The sequence below is a fragment of the Oncorhynchus mykiss genome, chromosome 17 (assembly GCF_013265735.2).
Source record: "Oncorhynchus mykiss isolate Arlee chromosome 17, USDA_OmykA_1.1, whole genome shotgun sequence".
NCBI lineage: Eukaryota > Metazoa > Chordata > Actinopteri > Salmoniformes > Salmonidae > Oncorhynchus > Oncorhynchus mykiss.
The window spans coordinates 58,965,039-58,988,640 of NC_048581.1; the positions used below are offsets into that span (position 1 = coordinate 58,965,039).

Below are 23,602 nucleotides of genomic sequence, written 5' to 3' on the forward strand. Positions count from 1 at the left end.
TCGGACTGAGCTTGTTGTCATTGCAGGCAATCTCAACGCTGTGCGTTACAGGGAAGACGTCCTCCTCCCTAATGTGGTATCCTTCCTGCAGGCTCATCCTGACATGACCCTCCAGTATGACAATGCCACCAGCCGTACTGCTCGTTCTGTGCATGATTTTCTGCATGACAGGAATGTCAGTGTTCTGCCATGGCCAGTGAAGAGCCCAGATCTCTATCCCATTGAGCACGTCTGGGACCTGTTGGATCGAGGGTGAAGGCTAGGGCCGTTCCTCCCAGAAATGTCCAGGAACTTGCAGGTGCCTTGGTGGAAGAGTGGGGTAACATCTCACAGCAAGAACTTGCAAATCTGGTGCAGTCCATGAGGAGAAGATGCACTGCAGTACTTAATGCAGCTGGTGGCAACACCAGATACTGACTGTTACTTTTGATTTTGACCCCCCCTTTGTTCAGGGACACACTATTCCATTTGTTAGTCACATGTCTGTGGAACTTGTTCAGTTTGTCTCAGTTATGTTCATGAAATATTTACACGTTACGTTTGCTGAAAATTAACACAGTTGACAGTGAGAGGAGTTTATAATATCGTAATCATTCATTTGTTTTCATCAGGAAAGATTCCATGTCTTGTACTGCCACTGACCTCTTAGTGTGTCCAGTGATAAACTCTGTGTAATGTTTCCCTCGGCCTCAGGAGTGGGCTCCTTCCTGCTTTACTCTGTTCATGAGGGCATCCGTGGCATTCCCCTGGATCCCTCGGACAAGTCAGACGCTCTGGTGCCAGTGTCAGGCACCTCCCTGGCTGTGGGAATAGACTTCCATGCAGGTAGGGACGCACACATACACACACCTTGGAGGGAGGGGTTTTCAAACACTATACAAAACCAAAATCTAGTTTTTTTTTAGATCGGTAGTGATGAAAAATATCTTGTCATGAAAATATGCTGAATCTAGCCAGTGTAATAGGTGCATTCCACATGAACATGTTAATGAATGAGTATAATGGGTATAGTAGATCTGCTGTTCTGTACTGATGGCTCTCTCCTCTCCCCTCCAGACAATGATACGATCTATTGGGTGGACATGGGCCTAAGCACCATCAGCAGAGCTAAGAGAGACCAGACCTGGAGAGAAGATGTGGTCACTAACGGCATCGGCAGAGTGGAGGGCATCGCTGTGGACTGGATCGCTGGTGAGGCGCGCTCACACATATACACACATGCATGCAGACTCATACGCGCACATGTACAGACACGTGCATACTAACTCATACTGTCCACACACTCTCTCTATCACACACACACACACACACATTCGGCATCTGTCAGACTCATGGCTGACACGCTTCACAGCCTTACAGAAGAGAGATGAGACTCATTCTGATCACATCTTCACCTTTGCAAGGTGAGGGTGGGAGAAGGCCAGGGAGAGAAGTACAGTCGGAGGGAGGGAGAAGCTAACAAAGGAAGAGGAAGAGGGTTAGACCGAGGAGATGGGAAGAAGCCCAGATAGGTGCCTCTATAGCCCAGATAGGTTCCTGTATAGCCCAGGTCACATGACATGGGTGCGTACAGAGCGAAGCCTTACTGCAGGATGAGTAATGAACACTGCAGCATTCCATCAGCCCTCTGAGGTTACCCTGGGAAACCCTGTTAACACTACAACACCAACACAACAACACGGCAGCATTCTCCGTTTGCCTAGTTGTATTAGGTGTCATATACAGTGAATGTATAGAACTTTATTCATCCCAAAAGATACAGTGACCTTCCACAGAACTACTTTATCAGTTAGACTCTTGTGGTTGATCCCATTAATGTTGTTGTACTGTAAAGCATGTTGATTGTTTAAAATACACTGTCGTAAAAGTGTGACTGGTTTGTATTGCTGTTGTATATTGTGTTGGTGCTCTGTCCCTCCATAGGGAACATCTACTGGACTGACCAGGGCTTTGATGTGATTGAGGTGGCCAGACTCAACGGCTCCTTCCGCTACGTGGTCATCTCCCAGGGCCTGGACAAGCCCCGCGCCATCACTGTCCACCCAGAAAAAGGGTGAGCACAGGGGGAGGTGGGGGGGGGGGGGGGGGGGTCTTCCTGGGGAGCACATTAAGGCAAAAGATAAAACAGAACATAACATTATTACACCACTACATATCTACAATACACATAGTATTATACCACCATACAACAGAATTACAATGTAGGTGTATGTGGAGTGCGTGTACTAGCACCTGTGGTTGTACCCGTGTGTGTCTCTCTTCACAGTCCCTGCTGTTCCATAAGGTGTTACCTGATGTGGAATAGAGTTCCATGTAGTCATGGCTCTATGTAGTACTGTGTGCCTCCCATAGTCTGTTCTGGACTTGAAGAGACCTCTGGTAACATGTCTTGTATGGGGGGTATGCATGAGTGTCTGAGCTGTGTGCTAGTAGTTTAAACAGACAGCTCGGTGCCTTCAGCATGTCAATACCTCTCACAAATACAAGTAGTGATGATGTCAATCTCTCCTCCACATTGAGCCATGAGAGGTTGACATGCATATCATTAATGTTAGGTCCCTGTGGACTTTTAAGGGCCAGCCGTGCTGCCCTGTTCTGAGCCAATTGTAAAGTCCCTCTTTGTGGCACCTGACCTGACTGAACAGTAGTCCAGGTACGACAGAACTAGGGCCTGTAGGACCTGCCTGGTTGATATTGTTGTTAAGAAGGCAGAGCAGCGCTTTATGATGGACAGACTTCTCCCCATCTTAGCTACTGTCGTATCAATATGGTTTTTGACCATGACCGTTTACAATCCAGGGTTACTCCAAGTACTTTAGTCAATAAGGGGAAAGTGACCTCGCTCTTGTGTGTGTGTACAGGTATCTGTTCTGGACAGAGTGGGGTCAGTACCCCCGGATCGAGAGGTCTCGTCTGGACGGGTCTCAGAGAGCTGTACTAGTCAACGTCAGCATCAGCTGGCCTAATGGCATCTCCATAGACTACCGGGTACAGTGTAACACCCACACAGACACACAGACAAATAACCACCACCACAACACACACAAACTGAACTCCCTGTCCTGATATGTGTGTGCAGGAGGGTCTTCTGTACTGGTGTGACGCTCGTACAGACAAGATAGAGCGTATCAACCTGGAGACCGGAGAGAACAGAGAGGTGGTGCTGGCCAACAACAACATGGACATGTTCTCTGTCTCTGTGTTTGAGAAATACATCTATTGGAGTGACAGGTCTGTCCATCTCTCTCTCTCTCTCTCTCTCTCTGATATTCACTCTTCCACCTATTCATTGTCTGGAATGAATTCACTCCCTCTCACCATAATCTGCCACCTTGCATCTCAGCTGTTGGCTCCCTCACCCTTTCTCTTTCTGCACTGATGTCATGTCTCTTTCCCTCTTTCTGACATTCTTTCCCGCATGTATTTACTGTCACCTAATTTATTCACTCCGTCTTTCTCACTCATCTTTCACCTTCCTTCTCAGCCAGGGTGTCTCCCTCACTCCTTTTACTCCGTCTGTCTCTCTCTCCCTGATGTCATGTCTCTCTCTGTCTCTCTCTGTCTGTGCTGTATCAGGACTCATGCCAATGGCTCCATAAAGAGGGGCAGCAAAGACAACGCTACAGATTCTGTGCCTCTGCGCACTGGCATCGGAGTACAGCTCAAAGACATCAAAGTGTTCAACCGGGCCAGGCAGCAAGGTGGGCAGTGTGTGGATGTGTTCGTTTAGAGTCTACTCAGAGATGATGCTGTAAAGTTTGGTAATACAATTATTTAAAATCCCAAACCCATTAAAGATTTTACTCAGAATACCATTTAATGTGATATTTTTCAAATGTTTCATGTTTGAATTATCTGCCGATTTTTATTGAGAGGGATTTTTTTTAATCTACAGTGAATATTAAATATGTTTCCCCTCTACACAGGAACGAATGTGTGTAAGGATAACAACGGCGGCTGCCAGCAACTGTGTCTTTTCCGTGGCAACGCAGAACGTACATGTGCCTGTGCTCACGGCATGTTGGCAGAGGACGGACGGGGTTGCCGTGACTACGACGGCTACCTACTCTACTCAGAACGGACCATTCTAAAGAGCGTTCACCTATCGGATGAAGAGAACCTAAACGCTCCTATAAAACCATTTGAGGATCCTGAACACATGAAGAACGTTATAGCTCTGACGTTTGACTACCGTGGAGGAGGAGGGAAAGGAGCCAATCGCATCTTCTTTAGTGACATCCACTTTGGAAACATCCAGCAGATCAATGATGATGGCTCTGACCGCAAGACACTGGTGGAAAGTATGTTACTCACCCTCTCTCTCCTCTCTTATTCATCTAATCAAAATAAGCATTTCGCTGCATTTTTAATACCTGCTGTAATCTGTGTATGTGATTAACATTTAATTTAAAAAAAATAATGTTATTTGATCTGTTATCATCCCCCGAATCATAACTTTTCCCTCATAACCCATAATTCATTGATTTACTCTGTCGTCAATGCCAATTGATAAGGCCAAGTGAATGTAGGTGAGCACTAGTTAATCAGGTTATTTGGCTGAAGTTTGAGAAATGTGCTAAACCATTTTCCTCTGTTAGATGGCTCTCTCTCCCTCCCATTTGTTAAGCAGCATCTTTCATCCTCCTCTCCTCCTCCTCCTTCACTAAGAACAACCCCTATTTGGTGGTGACATACAGCAGACCCCCCAATGGGTAGCATTCTCCAGGAAGAAACAGCCGGGGCTCAAAACCAAGCTTGTTTTGGACCTCCAACTGAAACATGGCAGGAAAACCTAGTGGCCAACTATTATTTCTGAGAGTCTGGAAAACAGTGGAAAGCTTTCATATCTACCTTAGTTTGGGAACACACTGTACACAACAACATAAACCAGATTGAGGCACAGCTAGACCTTCATTATCTTTATCTCAGAAGAACATCGCAGAAAGAAACAACAATCGCTACAGAATGGTATTAATGTGTAAAAGAGCTCACATCCTTTAAAGCTTTCTCTTGTTTTTGTTTTTTTTACAAGCATAAATGTATTTCTCCCAGATGTCTATGTTCTTTGCCATGTCCCATGAGGCCCTCTAGACAGAGGCCTTTGATTCTCAGTGTTCAGATCCTCCTTTTAGACTGTTGTCTCACAGTGGGGAGGCTTTTTACTTCAAGTGCTGTCCCTCAATTGAACCTTGGAGCTCGAGCTTTGTACCACAGCTTAGTGTGATAGTTGTGTACTGGAGTAGCAGTGAGATTTGGGTAGAAATGGTTTTGTAGTTTAGTCCCGTAGAGTTGTTATTATGACACTTATTTTAGTTCTTCCCACAAGCTCTCAGACAACAGATCCAGCCCACATCCAGTTTGTCATGGACACACAGTTTAACCTTAGATTTAGAGACATGTCCACCAGTCTTGTATAGTTGTCTGTTGTCACGGTTACTGACCCCCACCCCTGGCACCACCCCTGGCACCCAGCTCCAGCAGGTCCTGTCTGAACTTCTGGGACATGAGAACGTAGAGGATGGGGTTGGCCACGGTAGAGGAGGTGGCCGTGATGCGGGCGAACACGCTGAAGGGCCCGAAGCGCGGTGATGACCCCGTGGCCCCATGGCTGCCTCCCCCCAGGAGGGCAAAGGTCAGGCCGTAGGAGGGCAACCAGCACAGGGTAAAGGCTAGCACCAGCAGGGCCGATGTCTGGGTCACCTTCCGTTGGTATCGCTCCACCTGGGGCGCTCGGCTGTCCCTACAACTCCGCCACAGGAACAAGTAGATCCCGCTGTAGGCCACAGCGATGACGCCCAGTGGCAGGGCGAAGGACAGCAGGAATTGGCAGGCTCCATAGGCCAGCTGGCCATTGTGCGACAGGAAGTTGAAGCAGGCCAGGCCATCGGGGGAGATGCGCCCGTCACCCACGGAGCGGAAGGCCAGCTGTGGGGCAGCCAGGGCACAAGCAGGAAGCCAGAGAGCAGCGGAGGTCAGCGCCACGCGGCGAGGAGTAAGAAGGCGGTAGGCCTGGGTTGGCTCCACCACGGTCAGATATCGCGTCACGGCCAGGGCGGCCAGTGTGAAGGCACTAGCCGAGGAGCAAGCGGCACCCAGGAAGCTTACCAGCCGACACAGGAAGTCCCCGAAGGGCCAGTGCTGCATCGCTATGGCGACGGTGTGGAAGGGCAGCATGGAGAGGAGGAGGAGGTCGGCCGCACTCAGGGCCAGCAGGAGGGTGTCTGTCCCTGTCCCTGTTAGGTTCCCCTGGTTGTGTTGACCCCCCGGACCTGCCCTTCTTCTTCGACGACCACACAGGATGACCATCACCAGGGAGTGCCCCGTCACACCCAGCACCAGGATCAGGACATCCATCACTAGAACCAGGACCAGCTCCACACTGCCGACCCCAGTCTCCTCATCACCAGAACCACTGTCATTCCTCCACACAGATCCATTATCCGCCATGGAGAGGACAGACAGACCAGCCTTAAAGGGGCTACTCCTTAGTCCTTACACTGAGCCTAGATACAGTGAAGCAGTGATGACTGATGAGAAAAAATCCTAGCAGCAAAATCCTAGCAGCAAGATGACACTCCCATGGGTCGATATCTACCTGCTGTAAAAACTAGGCTTCTGATTATGACTGATCAACTAGCCACTGATAACAAAGCGTGTGGGAATTATTATTGAAACGGAGAGTCGATAACACTAAGGTGTGCCATCAACAGGAACATTCAGCAGATTTGACATTACATAGGTTCTCAAAGTTAATTCTTCTGACCATAACCACTCTGAAGTTGCCCTCCTGTCAGTTAGGATTCGATGGGTTTGTCTCGCTCAGTACTTTCCTCTCCATAGTCCAGAAACTCACAGTAGAAAAGTGTGTCGTTCTTTTTTCTTCTGAAGTGTTTACCTTTCCAAAAATGAAAGACGACTGATGAGGGACTGTTACCAGTCACGTGATTGAGGTCTCCCACAATTTGAATCAATCCTTTCTCGTCCTGCCAATCAGCTCTACCTTTGTCCTAGTCTCTCCAAAGAAAGGAGAGAACATAGACATCAGCCCCCCTCTGTTGATGTTTGCGATGCTATTGATTTAGCATCCAGCTAGCCGCCGGGCTCTCTGTCTCTCCCCAGGACTCCTGCTATGTCTGTCTGACAGTGGTGGCCGTCTGGGTCTGAACTCTCTGGATGGTTCTGTCTCCGGTCAGCTCACATCAGAAAGCCTCTGCATGACGCCTCAATCAGTCTTCCACTGCTAAGTCATCGACAGTCTGCCTATTCAGAGCCCACAGGAAGGAATCTCGGGAGAGATAGAGGGAGAGATGCAGCGTACTGTAGGAGAAGCAGGTATATGTATGGGCTTGAAGAAAGAGGTGAATCACAGTAAATAACATGTGGACTCTGGACTTCTCTGTACTGTATGGCTTTGACAGTGCCAACGCAAGAGAGAGATGGGTTGGTCTTTTGTCAATGGGAGGACCTGTACAGGACAATCAAAGCCTTTCACAGAGTTTGACACACACACACACAAATAGCCACACTCTGTACTTGTGCATGTGACATTACAACTTGAAACTTGAGAAATCAGGATAATTGTTTACCTTTGCCCTGAGAGCAAACACTCAGCTAGACTGTTGTGGTCTGTTATCACACCCAGATAAGTGCCATAAAACTTGTGTGTGTGTGTGTGTGTGTGTATTAGTATGCGTGTGTCATTCCACCTCAAAAAGCACAAGAGGATTTCGACACCCATCTCAGATTGTTCTGAAATTGTTTCTGTTGTTAGAAAACAGATAAGAGTTAGCATTCCTGGAACATTGTTTAAATATAATTTGATCTCTGAGAAATTAAACTAATTGTTTGCACCCAAATTTGCCATTTTAATTTATAGGATTCATATCATATTCAATAAATATAGTATCTAACATCCCATTTGGACCATAATTCTTCCTAACAATGAGTAAGACATGAGGAATACAATACAATTTATCAATAGCCACCCACAGACCACCTACGCCAATCCCACCCCAACAAAGTAGAATGGAGCTGCTGCTTGGAGTATTGCTTCTTCACAATTTATTTCCATGAACAAAAAGCAATTGGGTTTTCTACCCAAAGTTGTAAAGAATATGTTGTGAGCCGTTTTAATAAACACTAGAGACCAACATAATGGATCAAAGGCAGGAACAGTGACATCTAGTAGGTAAAACTTGGTATTTTCACACTCATTTATGGTATAGCGACTTCAATGGCTAATTTATCTAAAGAGGGGAATAGACCATCACCAGGTTCACAGGGAATACATTCCAAAGGTTGAAGAATCAATATACAACAAGATAATGTTTCTGGAATGCTAATCTTATCCGTTTCTAACTGCAGAAACAATTTCAGAACCATCTTAGATGGTGGGTGACATGACTGGCTGAAATGACATGAAATGTGAGTGTGTGTGTGTGTGGCTCAGGATAAGAGGGTGAACTCTACATTTACCACGAGCTCGTAAATTCAGCTCCTCTGTAAACTTCAACTGCTGCAGTCAGCTTACAGGACAGAGACGGGCCTATACAGCAGCGATACACAGATAGGGAAGCCAGCGTTAAAAGGTGTGAGGAAAGGGGGAAACAAGGATAGGAAAGTGTAGAGCCTTGCAGTCTGATGATTTATGATTTATTAAAAGCACAGAGGAGAGAGGGAATTGAGGGAGCCGATTTAGTGTTGCACTTCATCCATTTTTTAAAGTGTTGATTTATGAGAGTGGGAAAACAGAGGGAATTGTTTTAACGTCGCACACCTGGGCTCTCCGCACCCCAGCTCTTAGGTCCTTAGCTCGGTCTCATTCAGAATCTCTCACAATACCCTGCTAGAAAGTCCGTGACTCATGTCTGTAGTGATGGAATAGAAAGATGGAGGTGAAGTGCAAAGTGTCCCACCTGGTGTTGAACCTCCCAGAGACACTGGCCAGGCATGTGATGTACTTATTAGGTCATAACCGCTTCAGAAGAATGGCTATTAAATCATTCCAGTCCCTCTGTTTCTACTGGGATAACAAGCAGGTGACTATTAGTCTTTTTGGAACAATTAGTTGACCGTAGGTGTGCTGTGCGTAACCCAAAAGTGTCCTTGGCAGACTTTAAGGGTGTGTGTGACTGTGGGAGTGTGTTTCTCCACCACCAGAGTACAGTGTGTTCCTCCATCTTGGCCAGCTCTCCTCTCCCCAGTCTCCTCTCGTCTGAACTGGGCTGAGCTAAGCTGAGCTGGGCTGAACTCAGCCAGTTACTCATTAGAAGGCTGCGGAGCACAAAAATGCTGTGAACACTCCCAACTATCGATGAAAAAGAGCAATGGAAGGAAATATGTTAGCCATTTATGTTGTGACCTTTTGGAGAGCTGTTAGTTGGATGAAAGCCTTAGATCACAGAGGGTTCTAGATCATTACCAGTGGCCTGTCATGTCCTCTGAGTAGTGTCCTGTGAGTAGTCTCTGGACCTCCTCTTCTATGGCATCCAGCTCCACTCTGCCTGCCAGCTCTGTGCCACTGCCAGAGACCTGAGTCATGTCCTTTTAACACTCAACTGGGATTGACGTGGTATTTGTCTCTTCTCCTCCCTCCCTGTCTTTCTTTCCTTTCCGTTCCCCCCCCCCCCTTCTCTCCACTCATCCTCCTTCTTTCTCTCTCCTCTCTCTCCCCTTGCCTCCCCTCTGCCTCTTTCCCCCTCGTCAGATGTGGGTTCGGTAGAGGGCCTGGCGTACCACCGTGGCTGGGACACTTTGTACTGGACCAGCTATACCACCTCCACTATCACCCGCCACACGGTCAACCAGAGCCGCTGGGCTGCCTGGGACCGTGACACCGTGGTCAGCATGTCTGGAGACGACCACCCCCGGGCCTTCGTACTGGACGAGTGTCAGGAGTGAGTGTCTCTTGGACCATAATGGTCATAAATCGCACTGTTCCAAGTTTCTGACCCAGGTCATAGGGTTTTAATTGATATGGTTTGATTAGTCTTTAGTGTCAGGAGTGAGTATCTGATACGAGTCCGTTGCAGTTCGTCTGACACTAGCTAACATTCCCATATCCTGACCCTTGTCATAAGGTGTTTTAATTGGATGAATACAGATTGAAGTACAGTATAGATAGCCTAGCCTCAATGTAAGTAGATTTTCATAGATTTTCTCCTTGGATAGCGTTTAGCCCATGTACCTGCCTCTCCTACAGCACTTCTTTTGGAATCTTAATATATTCTGGTCATTTAGCAGATCGATTTATCCAAAGAGACATAAAGCTAACTAATATATTCAGTATGCTGTATACAATATATGGCTCATGCGGGAACCTGCATGGTGTTGGAAGGGAAGCACCATGCACAAACCAGTTGTGCTGTTTTGAATCAGAACGTTTACACACATCTGCCTTCTTTCTATACTGTAAGTTCCCTCATGTTGTCACCCACCAGCCTGATGTTCTGGACCAACTGGAATGAACAGTCCCCCAGTATCATGCGTGCCACCCTGTCTGGTAACAATGTACTGGTGATCATCGGCAGTGACATCCGCACCCCCAACGGCCTGGCCATAGACCACCGCGCTGAGAAACTCTATTTCTCCGACGCCACCCTGGACAAGATCGAACGTTGCGAGTACGATGGCAGCCGCCGCTACGTGAGTAACACTGGCACCCACACACTCGCAGATGATGTATATGTAATAACCCACCCACACTCATGAAACACACTTGATGGTTCAACTTTTGTGTGTATCTCTGCTGCCCCCTATAGGTGGTGTTGAAGAATGAGCCAGTCCATCCGTTTGGCCTGGCGGTGTATGGAGACTACATCTTCTGGACCGATTGGGTCCGCAGGGCCGTCCTCAGGGCCGACAAGTACGTGGGCGGAGACATGAAACTCCTCAGAGCAGACATCCCCCAGCAGCCAATGGGGATCGTCGCTGTGGCCAACGACACTAATAGCTGTGAGTTCTCAACAAAAGAGGGTGGGGTTTGGGTGGATGTTTTTTTTTTTAGGCAGATAAAGGGGTGGGGGGGTTGGTGTGGCCAAGCAGAGTGGTACACGTACCAGTGGAGGCTGGTGGAAGGAGCTATAGGAGGACGGGCTCATTGTATTGGCTGGAATGGAATAAATGAAACAGAGTCAAACATGGTTTCCATATGTTTGATACTGTCCTCCTATTGGTTTTCCCACCAGCCTCCTTTGACGCGCACACACACACACACACACACACACACTGCTGCGCCACCAAAGTTAATGAGGTGCCAGAAGTAATCAGAGAGTGTGACACAGCTGAGGGGAGCTCCATACACCTGGAGAATGAGACCACCTGAGACTCCACTGCCCCAATCTATCACCCTGTAGACACACACACACACACACACACACACACACACACACACACACACACACACTCCCCATCTTCTGCTCCAACAGTCCCATGAAACACATATTTCCTCATCTCTCTACCTTGTCCAGTTCAATTCACACTTGTTCATCTCACTGAGTTTCCAATCTCCCTCTATCACTTCAAATCAATGGCCCTGTCTCTCTGACCCCCCCCCCCCCCCCCACACACACACACCCTCAACACCCACTATTGACTTCCCAGTTGCTTACCTCCTCCCCACTCTCAACACACACAGTAAACATGTGGTAATTGCTGCAAATCCCATTTATACTATGTCAGTTTATATTAGACACAAGTAGATGGAGAGTTGTGGTCTCTGACCACTCACTGTGCGTGCGTGCGTGCTCTAACCCTCTCTCTGTGTAGGCGAGTTCTCTCTGTGTCGGGTGAACAACGGAGGTTGTCAGGACCTGTGTCTTCTGACCTCAGACGGCAGGGTCAACTGTACTTGCCGTGGCGATGGCGAAAGGAAACTGCTGGAGGACAACACCTGCATCGGTGAGAAAGAGGGAATAGGGAAGGGTATGGAGAAATGAGAGAACTAGGGGACATGGGGAGGGAGAGTGGATGAGGGCATTTTATCATGTCATTAATGATGTAAGAACAGCCAATGGGGCTGAACTTTGAAATGTTCAGCACTAAAACCATGTTTTTTTTATTATGAAGTGAAGTGTCTCTTTCCTCCTCTCTCTCTCCCCCCCCTCTCTGTCCCTCTCAGCCCTAAACACCACGTGCGGCAGTGTAGATGAGTTTGAGTGTGGGAATGGAGACTGTGTGAACTACACTCTGACCTGTGACGGCATGGCCCACTGCAAGGACAAGTCCGACGAGAAACAGTCCTACTGCGGTGAGTGAGACCGACGGACACATTCTTTTACACGACCTCTATAAGCTATAATGTGATGAATGTTTCTAACGTTATTTTCTCCTGCCCTTTGTACGTCTTCAGCCAACCGGGTGTGTAAGAAGGGCTACAGGCGGTGTGTGAACGGCAGGTGTGTGGGACACAGCTCCTGGTGTAACGGACAGGACGATTGTGGGGACAACTCAGACGAACTCTTCTGCAACAGTAAGCAGGCTAGCTATCTCATGCAGTATATACTGGGTGGATGTTCTATGGAAATGTTCTATGGTTGTCACCAGTGTAATGTGTGGATCTGTGTGTGTTCCAGCCACCTTGTGCACGGCAGAGCAGTTCCAGTGCAGAGACGGTGGCTGCACCACCAACTCCAGCAAGTGTAACCAGATTGTAGACTGCGAGGACGCCAGCGACGAGATGAACTGCTGTGAGTCACCTTGGGCGCCAGGCTAGTTAAATCGATTTGTTAGGTTTAGTTTGAACTCGAACGAACCCAGGCTTCAGGATTGACTAGACTCAACTCAAGAAAGAACACAGACTTATCTTTAGACTAGACTCAGCTAAACCTAACATCAGACGTAACACTAATCCAGACTTAATTTTGGACCCGTTGCTCTGTCATAATGTGTAATGTCACTTTACAGCTGGATGAGATCTTTAAGGTCAGGGCCCTCCAAGGCTCACAAAGTCATTTTAGACCCAAGCCACCCCCTGTACCTGAACTTTGAACTACTCCCCTCTGGGCACAGGTATAGGGCACCCCTCGGTAGGAAAAAACAGAGCTAGACAAGAATTTGTGCCAGGCGTGATATCCCTCCTAAATAGTTTGGCCTGATGTTCCTATCGACCCAGTAAGGCCAGCAGGCTAGTCTCCTTTTATTGGTATCTAACTGTTATGGAAGTTGTAATGTCAGTTTTTTTTGCCAATTTAAATGTGTACATGACACTGCATCAACATTTCCCCATGGGGACAATAAAGTCAGTAAAGTTAGATACGATGCTGAAGCTAATGAACTAAATGAGTTTAGACTGACTTTATAATATATATACTCACTGTGTAACCCCTGTCCTTGTCCACCAGCTACTGACTGTTCTAGCTACTTCCGACTGGGGGTGAAGGGTGTGACCTTCCAGAAGTGTGAGTTCACCAGCCTCTGCTACGCATCCTCCTGGGTGTGTGACGGAGCCAATGACTGTGGAGACTACTCCGACGAGAGGAACTGCCCAGGTGAACATGCATGCGCACGCACGTGCACACATAGACACAGCACACATGCCCAAACACCGATACACACACACACACACACACCATAAGCTGCAACATTTGAAATGTTTTCAGACTCTTGTCCTTATGGACTCTGATTCAGCGTATCTCTTTAAGGCAACCAGCTGCTAGGGGAGCCCCCAGAGTTCACATTAAAACACCAACATTTCATTAACACATAGCACAAGTCTATTAAACTCTCCCAAATTCAAGATGAGTACGAAAAGTAAAGAGGGACCTAAGATATCACAAAACTGCAAGATTAGAAATTTCATTAAGTAGAATTGTTTGTTTGTCAGTAAATAAGTATTCTCGTAAAACAAACGTGCTAATCAACATGCCACTCTTGTTCCATACACTTCCCTGTTTAGTGCCACCCTACTATAATGTTATAGAAGGTGAGGTCAGTACAGGTGCATCAAAGCTGGGACCAAGAGACTGAAAAACAGCTTCTATCTCAAGGCCATCAGACGGTTAAATAGCCATCACTAGCCGGCTACTACCCTGTACTTAGTCTGTCACTAGCCGGCTACTACCCTGTACTTAGTCACTGTCACTAGCCGGCTACCACCCTGTACTTAGTCACTGTCACTAGCCGGCTACTACCCTGTACTTAGTCACTGTCACTAGCCGGCTACTACCCTGTACTTAGTCTGTCACTAGCCGGCTACTACCCTGTACTTAGTCACTGTCACTAGCCGGCTACTACCCTGTACTTAGTCTGTCACTAGCCGGCTACTACCCTGTACTTAGTCACTGTCACTAGCCAGCTACTACCCTGTACTTAGTCACTGTCACTAGCCGGCTACTACCCTGTACTTAGTCACAGTCACTAGCCGGCTACTACCCTGTACTTAGTCACTGTCACTAGCCGGCTACTACCCTGTACTTAGTCACTGTCACTAGCCGGCTACTACCCTGTACTTAGTCACTGTCACTAGCCGGCTACTACCCTGTACTTAGTCACTGTCACTAGCCGGCTACTACCCTGTACTTAGTCACTGTCACTAGCCGGCTACTACCCTGTACTTAGTCACTGTCACTAGCCGGCTACTACCCTGTACTTAGTCACTGTCACTAGCCGGCTACTACCCTGTACTTAGTCACTGTCACTAGCCGGCTACCACCCTGTACTTAGTCACTGTCACTAGCCGGCTACCACCCTGTACTTAGTCACTGTCACTAGCCGGCTACTGCCCTGTACTTAGTCACTGTCACTAGCCGGCTACTACCCTGTACTTAGTCTGTCACTAGCCGGCTACTACCCTGTACTTAGTCACTGTCACTAGCCGGCTACTACCCTGTACTTAGTCACTGTCACTAGCCGGCTACTACCCTGTACTTAGTCACTGTCACTAGCCGGCTACTACCCTGTACTTAGTCACTGTCACTAGCCGGCTACCACCCTGTACTTAGTCACTGTCACTAGCCGGCTACCACCCTCTACTTAGTCACTGTCACTAGCCGGCTACCACCCTGTACTTAGTCACTGTCACTAGCCGGCTACTACCCTGTACTTAGTCTGTCACTAGCCGGCTACTACCCTGTACTTAGTCACGGTCACTAGCCGGCTACCACCCTGTACTTAGTCACTGTCACTAGCCGGCTACCACCCTGTACTTAGTCACTGTCACTAGCCGGCTACTACCCTGTACTTAGTCTGTCACTAGCCGGCTACTACCCTGTACTTAGTCACTGTCACTAGCCGGCTACCACCCTGTACTTAGTCACTGTCACTAGCCGGCTACTACCCTGTACTTAGTCACTGTCACTAGCCGGCTACTACCCTGTACTTAGTCACTGTCACTAGTCGGCTACCACCCTGTTACTCAACCTTAGAGGCTGTTGCACTATGTACACAGACATGAAATCACTGATCACTTTAATGATGTTTACATACTGTTTTACTAGTTTCATATGTATATACTGTATTCTAGTCAAGGCCCTTCTATTCAACTATTGCTGTATATACAGTTTAAGTCAGAAGTTTACATGCACTTCGGTTGGAGTCATTAAAACTCGTTTTTCAACCTCTCCACAAATTTCTTGTTAACAAACTATAGTTTTGGCAAATTGGTTAGGACATCTACTTTGTGCATGACACAAGTAATTTTTCCAACAATTGTTTACAGACAGATTTTTTTAGTTACTTATAGTTTACTGAATCACAATTCCAGTGGGTCAGAAGTTTACATACACTCAATTTAGTATTTGGCAGCATTGCCTTTAAATTGTTTAACTTGGGTGAAAACGTTTCGGATAGCCTCCCACAAGCTTCTCACAATAAGTTGGGTGAATTTTGACCCATTCCTCCTGACAGAGCTGGTGTAACTGAGTTAGGTTTGTGGGCCTCCTTGCACGCACACACTTTGTCAGTTCTGCCCACAATTTTTCTATAGGATTGAGGTCAGGGCTTTGTGATGGCCACTCCAATACCTTGACTTTGTTGTCCTTAAGCCATTTTGCCACAACTTTGGAAGTATGCTTGGGGTCATTGTCCATTTGGAAGACCCCTTTGCGACCAAGCTTTAACCTGACTGATGTCTTGAGATATTTCTTCATTATATCCACATAATTTTCCTCCACGTGATGCCATCTATTTTGTGAAGTGCAACAGTTCCTCCTGCAGCAAGCACCCCCACAACATGATTCTGCTACCCCCAAGGTTCATGGTTGGGATGGTGTTCTTCGGCTTGCAAGCCTCCCCTCTTTCCTCCAAACATAACGATGGTCATTATGGCCAAACAGTTCTATTTTTGTTTCATCAGACCAGAGGACATTTCTCAAAAAAGTACTATCTTTGTCCCCATGTGCAGTTGCAAACCGTAGTCTGGCTTTTTTATGGCGGTTTTGGAACTGAGCAGAGCGGCCTTTCAGGTTATGTCAATATAGGACTTGTTTTACTGTGGATATAGATACTTTTGTACCTGTTTCCTCCAGCATCTTCACAAGGTGAAATAGTGTAGACACTGTTAATGTTGTAAATTACTATTGTAGCTGGAAACGGCTGATTTTGAATGGAATATGTACATAGGCGTACAGAGGCCCATTATCAGCCACCATCACTCATGTGTTCCAATGGCACGTTGTGTTAGCTAATCCAAGTTTATAATTTTAAAAGGCTAATTGATCATCAGAAAACCCTTTTTGCAATTATGTTAGCACAGCTGAAAACAGTTGTGCTCATTAAAGAAGCAATAAAACTGCCCTTCTGTAGACTAGTTGAGTGTCTGGAGCATCAGCATTTGTGGGTTCGATTACAGAGTCAAAATGGTCAGAAACAAAGAACTTTCTTCTGAAACTCGTCAGTCTATTCTTGTTGTGAGAAATGAAGGCTATTCCATGAGAGAAATTGCCATGAAACTGAAGATCTCGTACAATGCTGTGTACTACTCCCTTCACAGAACAGCGCAAACTGGCTCTAACCAGAATAGAAAGAGGAGTGGGATGCCCCGGTGCACAACTGAATAAGAGTACATTAGTGTCTAGTTTAAGAAACAAGTCCTCAACTGGCAGCTTCATTAAATAGTACCCGCAAAACACCATTCTCAATGTTAACAGTGAAGAGGCGACTCCGGGATACTGGCCTATTTCTGATAGCCTATTTTAGTGGACCTAAAACGGACATTTCTAAGTGACCCCAAACTTTTGAAAGGTAGTGTGTATATACACTCGAGATTCCAACATTGCTCATTCTAATATTTATATATATTCCTTATTTACTTTTACATTTGCGTTTATTGTGGTGAATTGTTAGATGTTACTGCACTGTTGGAGTTATTACACAAGCATTTCGCTACATTATCTGCTACATATGTGTATGCGACCAATAAAATTTGTTTTGATTAACCACTATCTGTCCATCTGTTTGTCGAGCAGACCGGAGGAAGACCAAGTGTCCTGCTTCATTCTTTGCGTGTCCTAGTGGTCGCTGTATCCCTATGAGCTGGACCTGCGACAAGGAGAACGACTGTGAGAACGGAGCTGACGAGACACACTGTGGTCAGTTCAGATGGCTTTTTACTGGACTGCTGATCACTGTAGTCTTTCACCACACATTTCTGACAGATGTTCTTTCTCTTCATTGCACCACCCTCTTTGGTCTCTCTCTCTCTCCTTTAGATAAGTTCTGCTCGGCCAGCCAGTTTGAATGCGGCAACCACCGCTGTATCCCCAACCGTTGGGTGTGTGACGGCGCTGACGACTGTGGTGATGGGACTGACGAGGGCAGCAAGTGCAGTGAGTGTGATTCACGCCACACACAATCTCTAACAGGGAGGTCACTCAATTGGAAATACTAGTCGAATTCAAAACGAATGCACCCAAGAGTAATACCCTTGCCCCATATCTGTCTCCCCTCCTCCCCACACCTCTCCTGACAGAGAATAAGACGTGTAGTCCACATGCCTTCCAGTGTCCTGGCTCTCATGTGTGTGTCCCCCAGCACTGGAAGTGTGACGGGGACAAGGACTGTCCTGACGGAGTGGATGAGAGTGTCAAGGCTGGATGTGGTGAGTAGTGGATGAGAGTGTCAAGGCTGGATGTGGTGAGTAGTGGATGAGTGTCAAGGCTGGATGTGGTGAGTAGTGGATGAGAGTGTCAAGGCTGGATGTGGTGAGTAGTGGATGAGAGTGTCAAGGCTGGATGTGGTGAGTAGTGGATGAGTGTCAAGGCTGGATGTGGTGAGTAGTGGATGAGAGTGTCATGGCTGGATGTGGTGAGTAGTGGATGAGAGTGTCATGGCTGGATGTGGTGAGTAGTGGACGAGAGTGTCATGGCTGGATGTGGTGAGTAGTGGATGAGAGCGTCATGGCTGGATGTGGTGAGTAGTGGATGAGAGTGTCAAGGCTGGATGTGGTGAGTAGTGGATGAGGGTGTCATGGCTGGATGTGGTGAGTAGTGGATGAGGGTGTCATGGCTGGATGTGGTGAGTAGTGGATGAGAGGAGGATGGAGGACTATTGACTGGATACATCTTTACCTATGGAATTATGGGAGATGTTACTTAACCCCAAACAATGTTAAGCAATTTGAGTTTAACAGAAGTTCTTTATGCAATCATTATCAAATACTTACTTGCTGGTATACAGATTATTTTGATAATGCAGTAGCTTATTGACTAACTAATGTCTGTCCGTCTGTCTCAGTGTTCAACAACACCTGTGATGAGAATGAGTTCATGTGTCAGAACAGACAGTGCATCCCCAAGCACTTTGTGTGTGATCATGACAAAGACTGCAGTGACGGCTCTGACGAGTCCCTGGAGTGTGGTGAGTGGATGACCCCTGTTGTACCCCCTCTTACACTCACACACTATCATAGTATCATTGTGTTAATCCTTAAACATTTGGAATGAATATTCTGTTTTCATGATGCACTACATGACCAAAAGTATCTGGCACCTGCTTGTCGACCATCTCATTCCAAAATCATGGGCATTAATATGGAGTTGGTCCCCCCTTTGCTGCTATAACAGCCTCCACTCTTCTGGGAAGGATTTCCACTAGATTTTGGAACATTGCTGCGGTGAGGTTGGACACTGACGTTTGGCGATTAGGCCTGTCGACGTACCAATTCATCCCAAAGGTGTTTGATGGAGTTGAGGTCAGGGCTCAAGTACTTCCACACCGATCCCGACAAACCATTTATGTATGGACCTCACTTTGTGTACAGGGGTGCATTGTCGTGCTGAAACAGGAAAGAACCTTCCCCCAAACTGTTGCCGTAAAGTTGGAAGCATAGAATCGTCTAGAATGTCATTGTATGCTGTAGCGTTAAGTTTTCCCTTCACTGGAACTAAGGGGCCTAGCCCTAACCATGAAAAACAGTCCCAGACAATTATTCCTCCTCCACCATACTTTACAGTTGGCACTATAGACTGGGGCAGGTATAGTTCTCCTGGCATCTGCCAAACTCAGATTTGCCAGATGGTGAAGCGTGATTCCTCACTCCAGAGAACGCGTTTTCACTGCTCCAGAGTTCAATGGAACTTGGTAGTGAGTGTTGCAACCGAGGACAGACTATTTTTACTCGCTATGTGCTTCAGCACTCGGCGGTTCCATTCTGTGAACTTGTGTGGCCTACCACTTCGCAGCTGAGCCGTTGTTGCTCCTAGACGTTTCCACTTCAAAATAACAGCACTTTCAGTTGACCGGGGGCAGATCTAGTGGGACAGAAATTTGACAAACTGACTTGTTGGAAAGGTGTCTTCCTATGACGGTGCCACGTTGAAAGTCACTGAGCTCTTCAGGACGGCCAATTCTGCTGCCAATGTTTGTCTATGGAGATTGCAAGGCTGTCTGCTCAGTTTCATACACCTGTCAGCAACGGGTGTGGCTGAAATAGCCGAATCCACTAATTTGAAGGGGTGCCCACATACTTTTGTATATACAGTGTATGTGATAGGCCTACCAGTGACATAACTGTATAGACAAATGCAAATAATCAACCAACCAATCACCCGTCTCTCCTTTCAGAGTACCCTACGTGTGGATCCAATGAGTTCCGCTGTGCCAACGGGCGCTGCCTCATCCAGAGCTCCTGGGAGTGTGACGGAGAGTTCGACTGTCACGACCGCTCTGATGAAGCTCCCAAGAACCCCCACTGCAACGGCCCAGGTTAGACACACACTCACAGATGGTGCTAACTGTCTATTTTCTCTGGGCCCTAAGAGATCTCCGTCTCAGCCCACTATTGGCAAGGAATTGAAAGGGATTTACTAAATCCCTGCTAAATTGCGATATTGGATTTAGGCCAATGTGTGAGCCAAGCCCCCTCTTCCTTAGATGTTAACTCTCTATTCTCCTCTTCCTGACCCATCCTCCAATCTGTCCTCCACCTCTTCCCAAAACAGAGAAGAAATGTAACGACACAGTGTACGCTTGCGGCAACGGGAACTGTGTCAACGAGACGCTGCTGTGTGACCGGAACGATGACTGTGGTGACGGCACTGACGAGCTCAACTGCTTCATCGATGAGTGTCTGAACAGCAAGCTCAGCGGCTGCTCTCAGCTCTGTGAGGACCTCAAGATAGGCTTCAAGGTAAGGACGCGCCTACACCTGGAGAGACTCTGCTAAATGAATAGTTGACGGTGATGACTGTTCATCTGTAGTCATTGCCATTTTATATTGTCAGCTACGTAACAACTATTTGTCGGAAAGGTTAACCATTGTGAAGTAGTACACACAGCCTTACCTCTCCTCTCCTGTGTGGTCGTGCAGTGCAGATGCCACCCTGGCTTCCGCCTGAAGGATGATGGGAAGACGTGCGTGGACATAGACGAGTGTACGACCAGCTACCCCTGCACGCAGCGCTGCATCAACACCCACGGATCCTTCCACTGTCTCTGTGTGGAGGGCTTCCAGCTCAGCCCCAGTGACCCCACTATCTGCAAGTCCACCTCTGGTAAGAGCTGGTGGAGGGGGGGTATGAGGTGGTAAGAGCTGGTGGAGGGGGGGGTATGAGGTGGTAAGAGCTGGTGGAGGGGGGGTATGAGGTGGTAAGAGCTGGTGGAGGGGGGTATGAGGTGGTAAGAGCTGGTGGAGGGGGGTATGAGGTGGTAAGAGCTGGTGGAGGGGGGTATGAGGTGGTAAGAGCTGGTGGAAGGGGGTATGAGGTGGTAAGAGCTGGTGGGGGGGGGGTATGGGGTGGTAAAAGCTTTATTAAGGACAGCCTGAAGTTGAACTTCATGACCTTTTTCTTCCAAAAAAATCCTTCTTTTGTCCAGAGGAGGAGCCCTTCCTGATCTTTGCCAACCGTTACTACCTAAGGAAACTCAACCTTGATGGTTCCAACTACACCCTGCTCAAACAGGTGAGACTGGAGCCTCAACACCTCAAAGACCTACAACAGGTGGAAATAGCACATTGCTCCTTATGACCATCATGCTATGTTTGATCACTTCTCTCCCATTGTGTGTGTGTATTAGGGCCTGAACAATGCGGTGGCGCTGGACTTTGACTATAGACAGCAGATGATCTACTGGACAGACGTGACCACTCAGGGCAGCATGATCCGACGCATGCACATCAACGGCAGCGACGTACAAGTCAGTGTGGCTCCATTACTTCTTTCCTCTTAGAAATATACATTTGATTGGTAGCCTACATTTAGTTGCATAATGTGGGGAACTGAACTGTAATTTCCGATTGGCTCTTTGGCAGGTCCTTCACCGCACATCTCTTAGCAACCCTGATGGTCTGGCTGTTGATTGGGTGGGAGGGAACCTGTACTGGTGTGACAAGGGGCGGGACACCATCGAGGTGTCTAAGCTGAACGGGGCCTACCGGACAGTCCTGGTCAACACCGGTCTGAGGGAACCACGCGCTGTGGCGGTCGACGTACGAAACGGGTACGAACGTAGCTCTAAATAACAAGCAGGAATTGCATTCATGTTCTCTTATTTTCTCTTTGATGAATGCTGCTCAAATATTGACTATAGCATATTGACTATAGCACTATAGCATTATTTTACTTCAAGAGAGACTCATTGATCCTCACTTTGCTGAGAATGTAGTGTGACGTTTTGACCACTCACCTGGGTGTTCTGAGTGGTTCTGAAGCCTCACACTGAGCTGTGTCCCTGCCAGGTACCTGTACTGGTCAGACTGGGGTGACAACCCCCACATAGGGAGGATAGGGATGGACGGCTCCAACAGGACTGTTATTGTAGAGGACAGGATCACCTGGCCCAACGGCCTCACTCTGGACTTCATCAACGACCGCATCTACTGGGCTGACGCCAGAGAGGACTACATTGAGTTTGCCAGCCTGGACGGAACCAACCGACACACTGGTAACACACTCTGTCATACACGTGTGCACATTTGGATGTTGACATTACAACACACAGGCATGAAACGGAAGTCGTGTACACTATACACACCACAAGCTCATGAGTAAATAAATCACTGCTCGTATCTGTTTCCCTGTGTGCCCCCTCCCTGTGTGCCCCCTCCCTGCAGTGTTAAGCCAGGACATCCCCCACATCTTTGCCATGACTCTGTTTGAGGAGTACATCTACTGGACCGACTGGGAGACCAAGTCCATCAACAGGTGTCACAAGACCCAGGGCACCAACAAGACCATGCTGATCAGCACGCTCCACCGGCCCATGGACGTCCACATCTACCACCCTTACCGCCAGCCAGAGGGTATGAGTAAGTCTACTGTTACCGCCACCTGAACACCCTGTCATGTATCAACGTGTGCCTGCACTCCTCTCACCTGGGCCTGTTGTGTGTGTTTGGTTGACCCACAGTGGCCAACCACCCATGTCAGACAAACAACGGAGGATGCAGTAACCTGTGCCTGCTGTCGCCTGGAGGGGGGTACAAGTGTGCCTGTCCTACTAACTTTTACCTGGCCAGTGACGGGAGACGGTGTATGTCCAACTGCACCGCCAGCCAGGTGAGTTTAACCAACGTCTGTGTCTTTCTCTGCCTTTATGTGCTCAGAACTAATCTTTCACTCTATTCCCCCACCATCTCTTTTCCTCTCCATCCCATATCCTTTTCCCTACCCCTCCCTCCCTCCCTCCCCATCTCTTTCCCTCTTCCTCTCTATCCTTTTCCCTACCCCTCCCCCTCCCTCCCTCCCTGCAGTTTGTGTGCAAGAATGACAAGTGCATTCCGTTCTGGTGGAAGTGTGACACAGAGGATGATTGTGGGGACCGGTCAGACGAGCCTGCGGAATGCCGTGAGTGACAGACAGTCCTAGTCCATGAACACTAACTATCATAGCTGCACTGTACTAAAATCCTGGTTGACTGATGTTGTATTGGTATCCCCTGTAGCGGAGTTCAAGTGCAGACCCGGCCAGTTCCAGTGTGGTACAGGCATCTGTACCAACCCAGCCTACATCTGTGATGGAGACAACGACTGCCAGGACAACTCTGACGAGGCCAACTGTGACATCCACGTGTGTCTGCCCAGTCAGTTTAAGTGTAGCCACCCCAGCCGCTGTATCCCAGGGATCTTCCGCTGTAACGGCCAGGACAACTGTGGAGAGGGAGAGGACGAGAAAGACTGCCGTGAGTAGACTGCTGTTCCTACAGTATTGGAGGGTTTAAAGGGGGGGTG

The 23,602-nt window shown here is 47.8% G+C and overlaps 2 protein-coding genes across 7 annotated transcripts in view; one reads left to right on the plus strand and one right to left on the minus strand.

The window, feature by feature from the left end:
* LOC110494239 (low-density lipoprotein receptor-related protein 1) overlaps positions 1-23,602 on the plus strand; it is a 178,186-nt gene that overhangs the window by 132,145 nt on the left and 22,439 nt on the right. For 4 of the 6 annotated variants that reach the window (XM_036950321.1, XM_036950323.1, XM_036950324.1 and 1 more), the window contains exons 35-64: positions 694-825; positions 1,057-1,191; positions 1,924-2,053; positions 2,862-2,988; positions 3,080-3,231; positions 3,577-3,701; positions 3,927-4,301; positions 9,707-9,896; positions 10,440-10,644; positions 10,761-10,953; positions 11,767-11,898; positions 12,119-12,247; positions 12,350-12,469; positions 12,573-12,686; positions 13,341-13,487; positions 17,403-17,525; positions 17,646-17,762; positions 17,906-18,034; positions 18,670-18,792; positions 19,999-20,139; positions 20,376-20,563; positions 20,744-20,927; positions 21,250-21,335; positions 21,451-21,570; positions 21,686-21,873; positions 22,112-22,317; positions 22,487-22,681; positions 22,783-22,931; positions 23,126-23,219; positions 23,317-23,553. In XM_036950321.1, coding sequence (XP_036806216.1) covers positions 694-825; positions 1,057-1,191; positions 1,924-2,053; positions 2,862-2,988; positions 3,080-3,231; positions 3,577-3,701; positions 3,927-4,301; positions 9,707-9,896; positions 10,440-10,644; positions 10,761-10,953; positions 11,767-11,898; positions 12,119-12,247; positions 12,350-12,469; positions 12,573-12,686; positions 13,341-13,487; positions 17,403-17,525; positions 17,646-17,762; positions 17,906-18,034; positions 18,670-18,792; positions 19,999-20,139; positions 20,376-20,563; positions 20,744-20,927; positions 21,250-21,335; positions 21,451-21,570; positions 21,686-21,873; positions 22,112-22,317; positions 22,487-22,681; positions 22,783-22,931; positions 23,126-23,219; positions 23,317-23,553 — 4,686 coding nt within the window. The remainder of the gene's footprint in view (positions 1-693; positions 826-1,056; positions 1,192-1,923; positions 2,054-2,861; positions 2,989-3,079; positions 3,232-3,576; positions 3,702-3,926; positions 4,302-9,706; positions 9,897-10,439; positions 10,645-10,760; positions 10,954-11,766; positions 11,899-12,118; positions 12,248-12,349; positions 12,470-12,572; positions 12,687-13,340; positions 13,488-17,402; positions 17,526-17,645; positions 17,763-17,905; positions 18,035-18,669; positions 18,793-19,998; positions 20,140-20,375; positions 20,564-20,743; positions 20,928-21,249; positions 21,336-21,450; positions 21,571-21,685; positions 21,874-22,111; positions 22,318-22,486; positions 22,682-22,782; positions 22,932-23,125; positions 23,220-23,316; positions 23,554-23,602) is intronic. The other 2 variants (XM_036950322.1, XM_036950326.1) reach the window with 1 other exon arrangement.
* LOC118940483 (delta-type opioid receptor) lies at positions 4,909-7,413 on the minus strand. Its single transcript, XM_036950327.1, has one exon. The coding sequence runs from the start codon at positions 6,445-6,447 to the stop codon at positions 5,434-5,436; it is 1,014 nt and encodes a 337-aa protein (XP_036806222.1). The 5' UTR covers positions 6,448-7,413; the 3' UTR covers positions 4,909-5,433.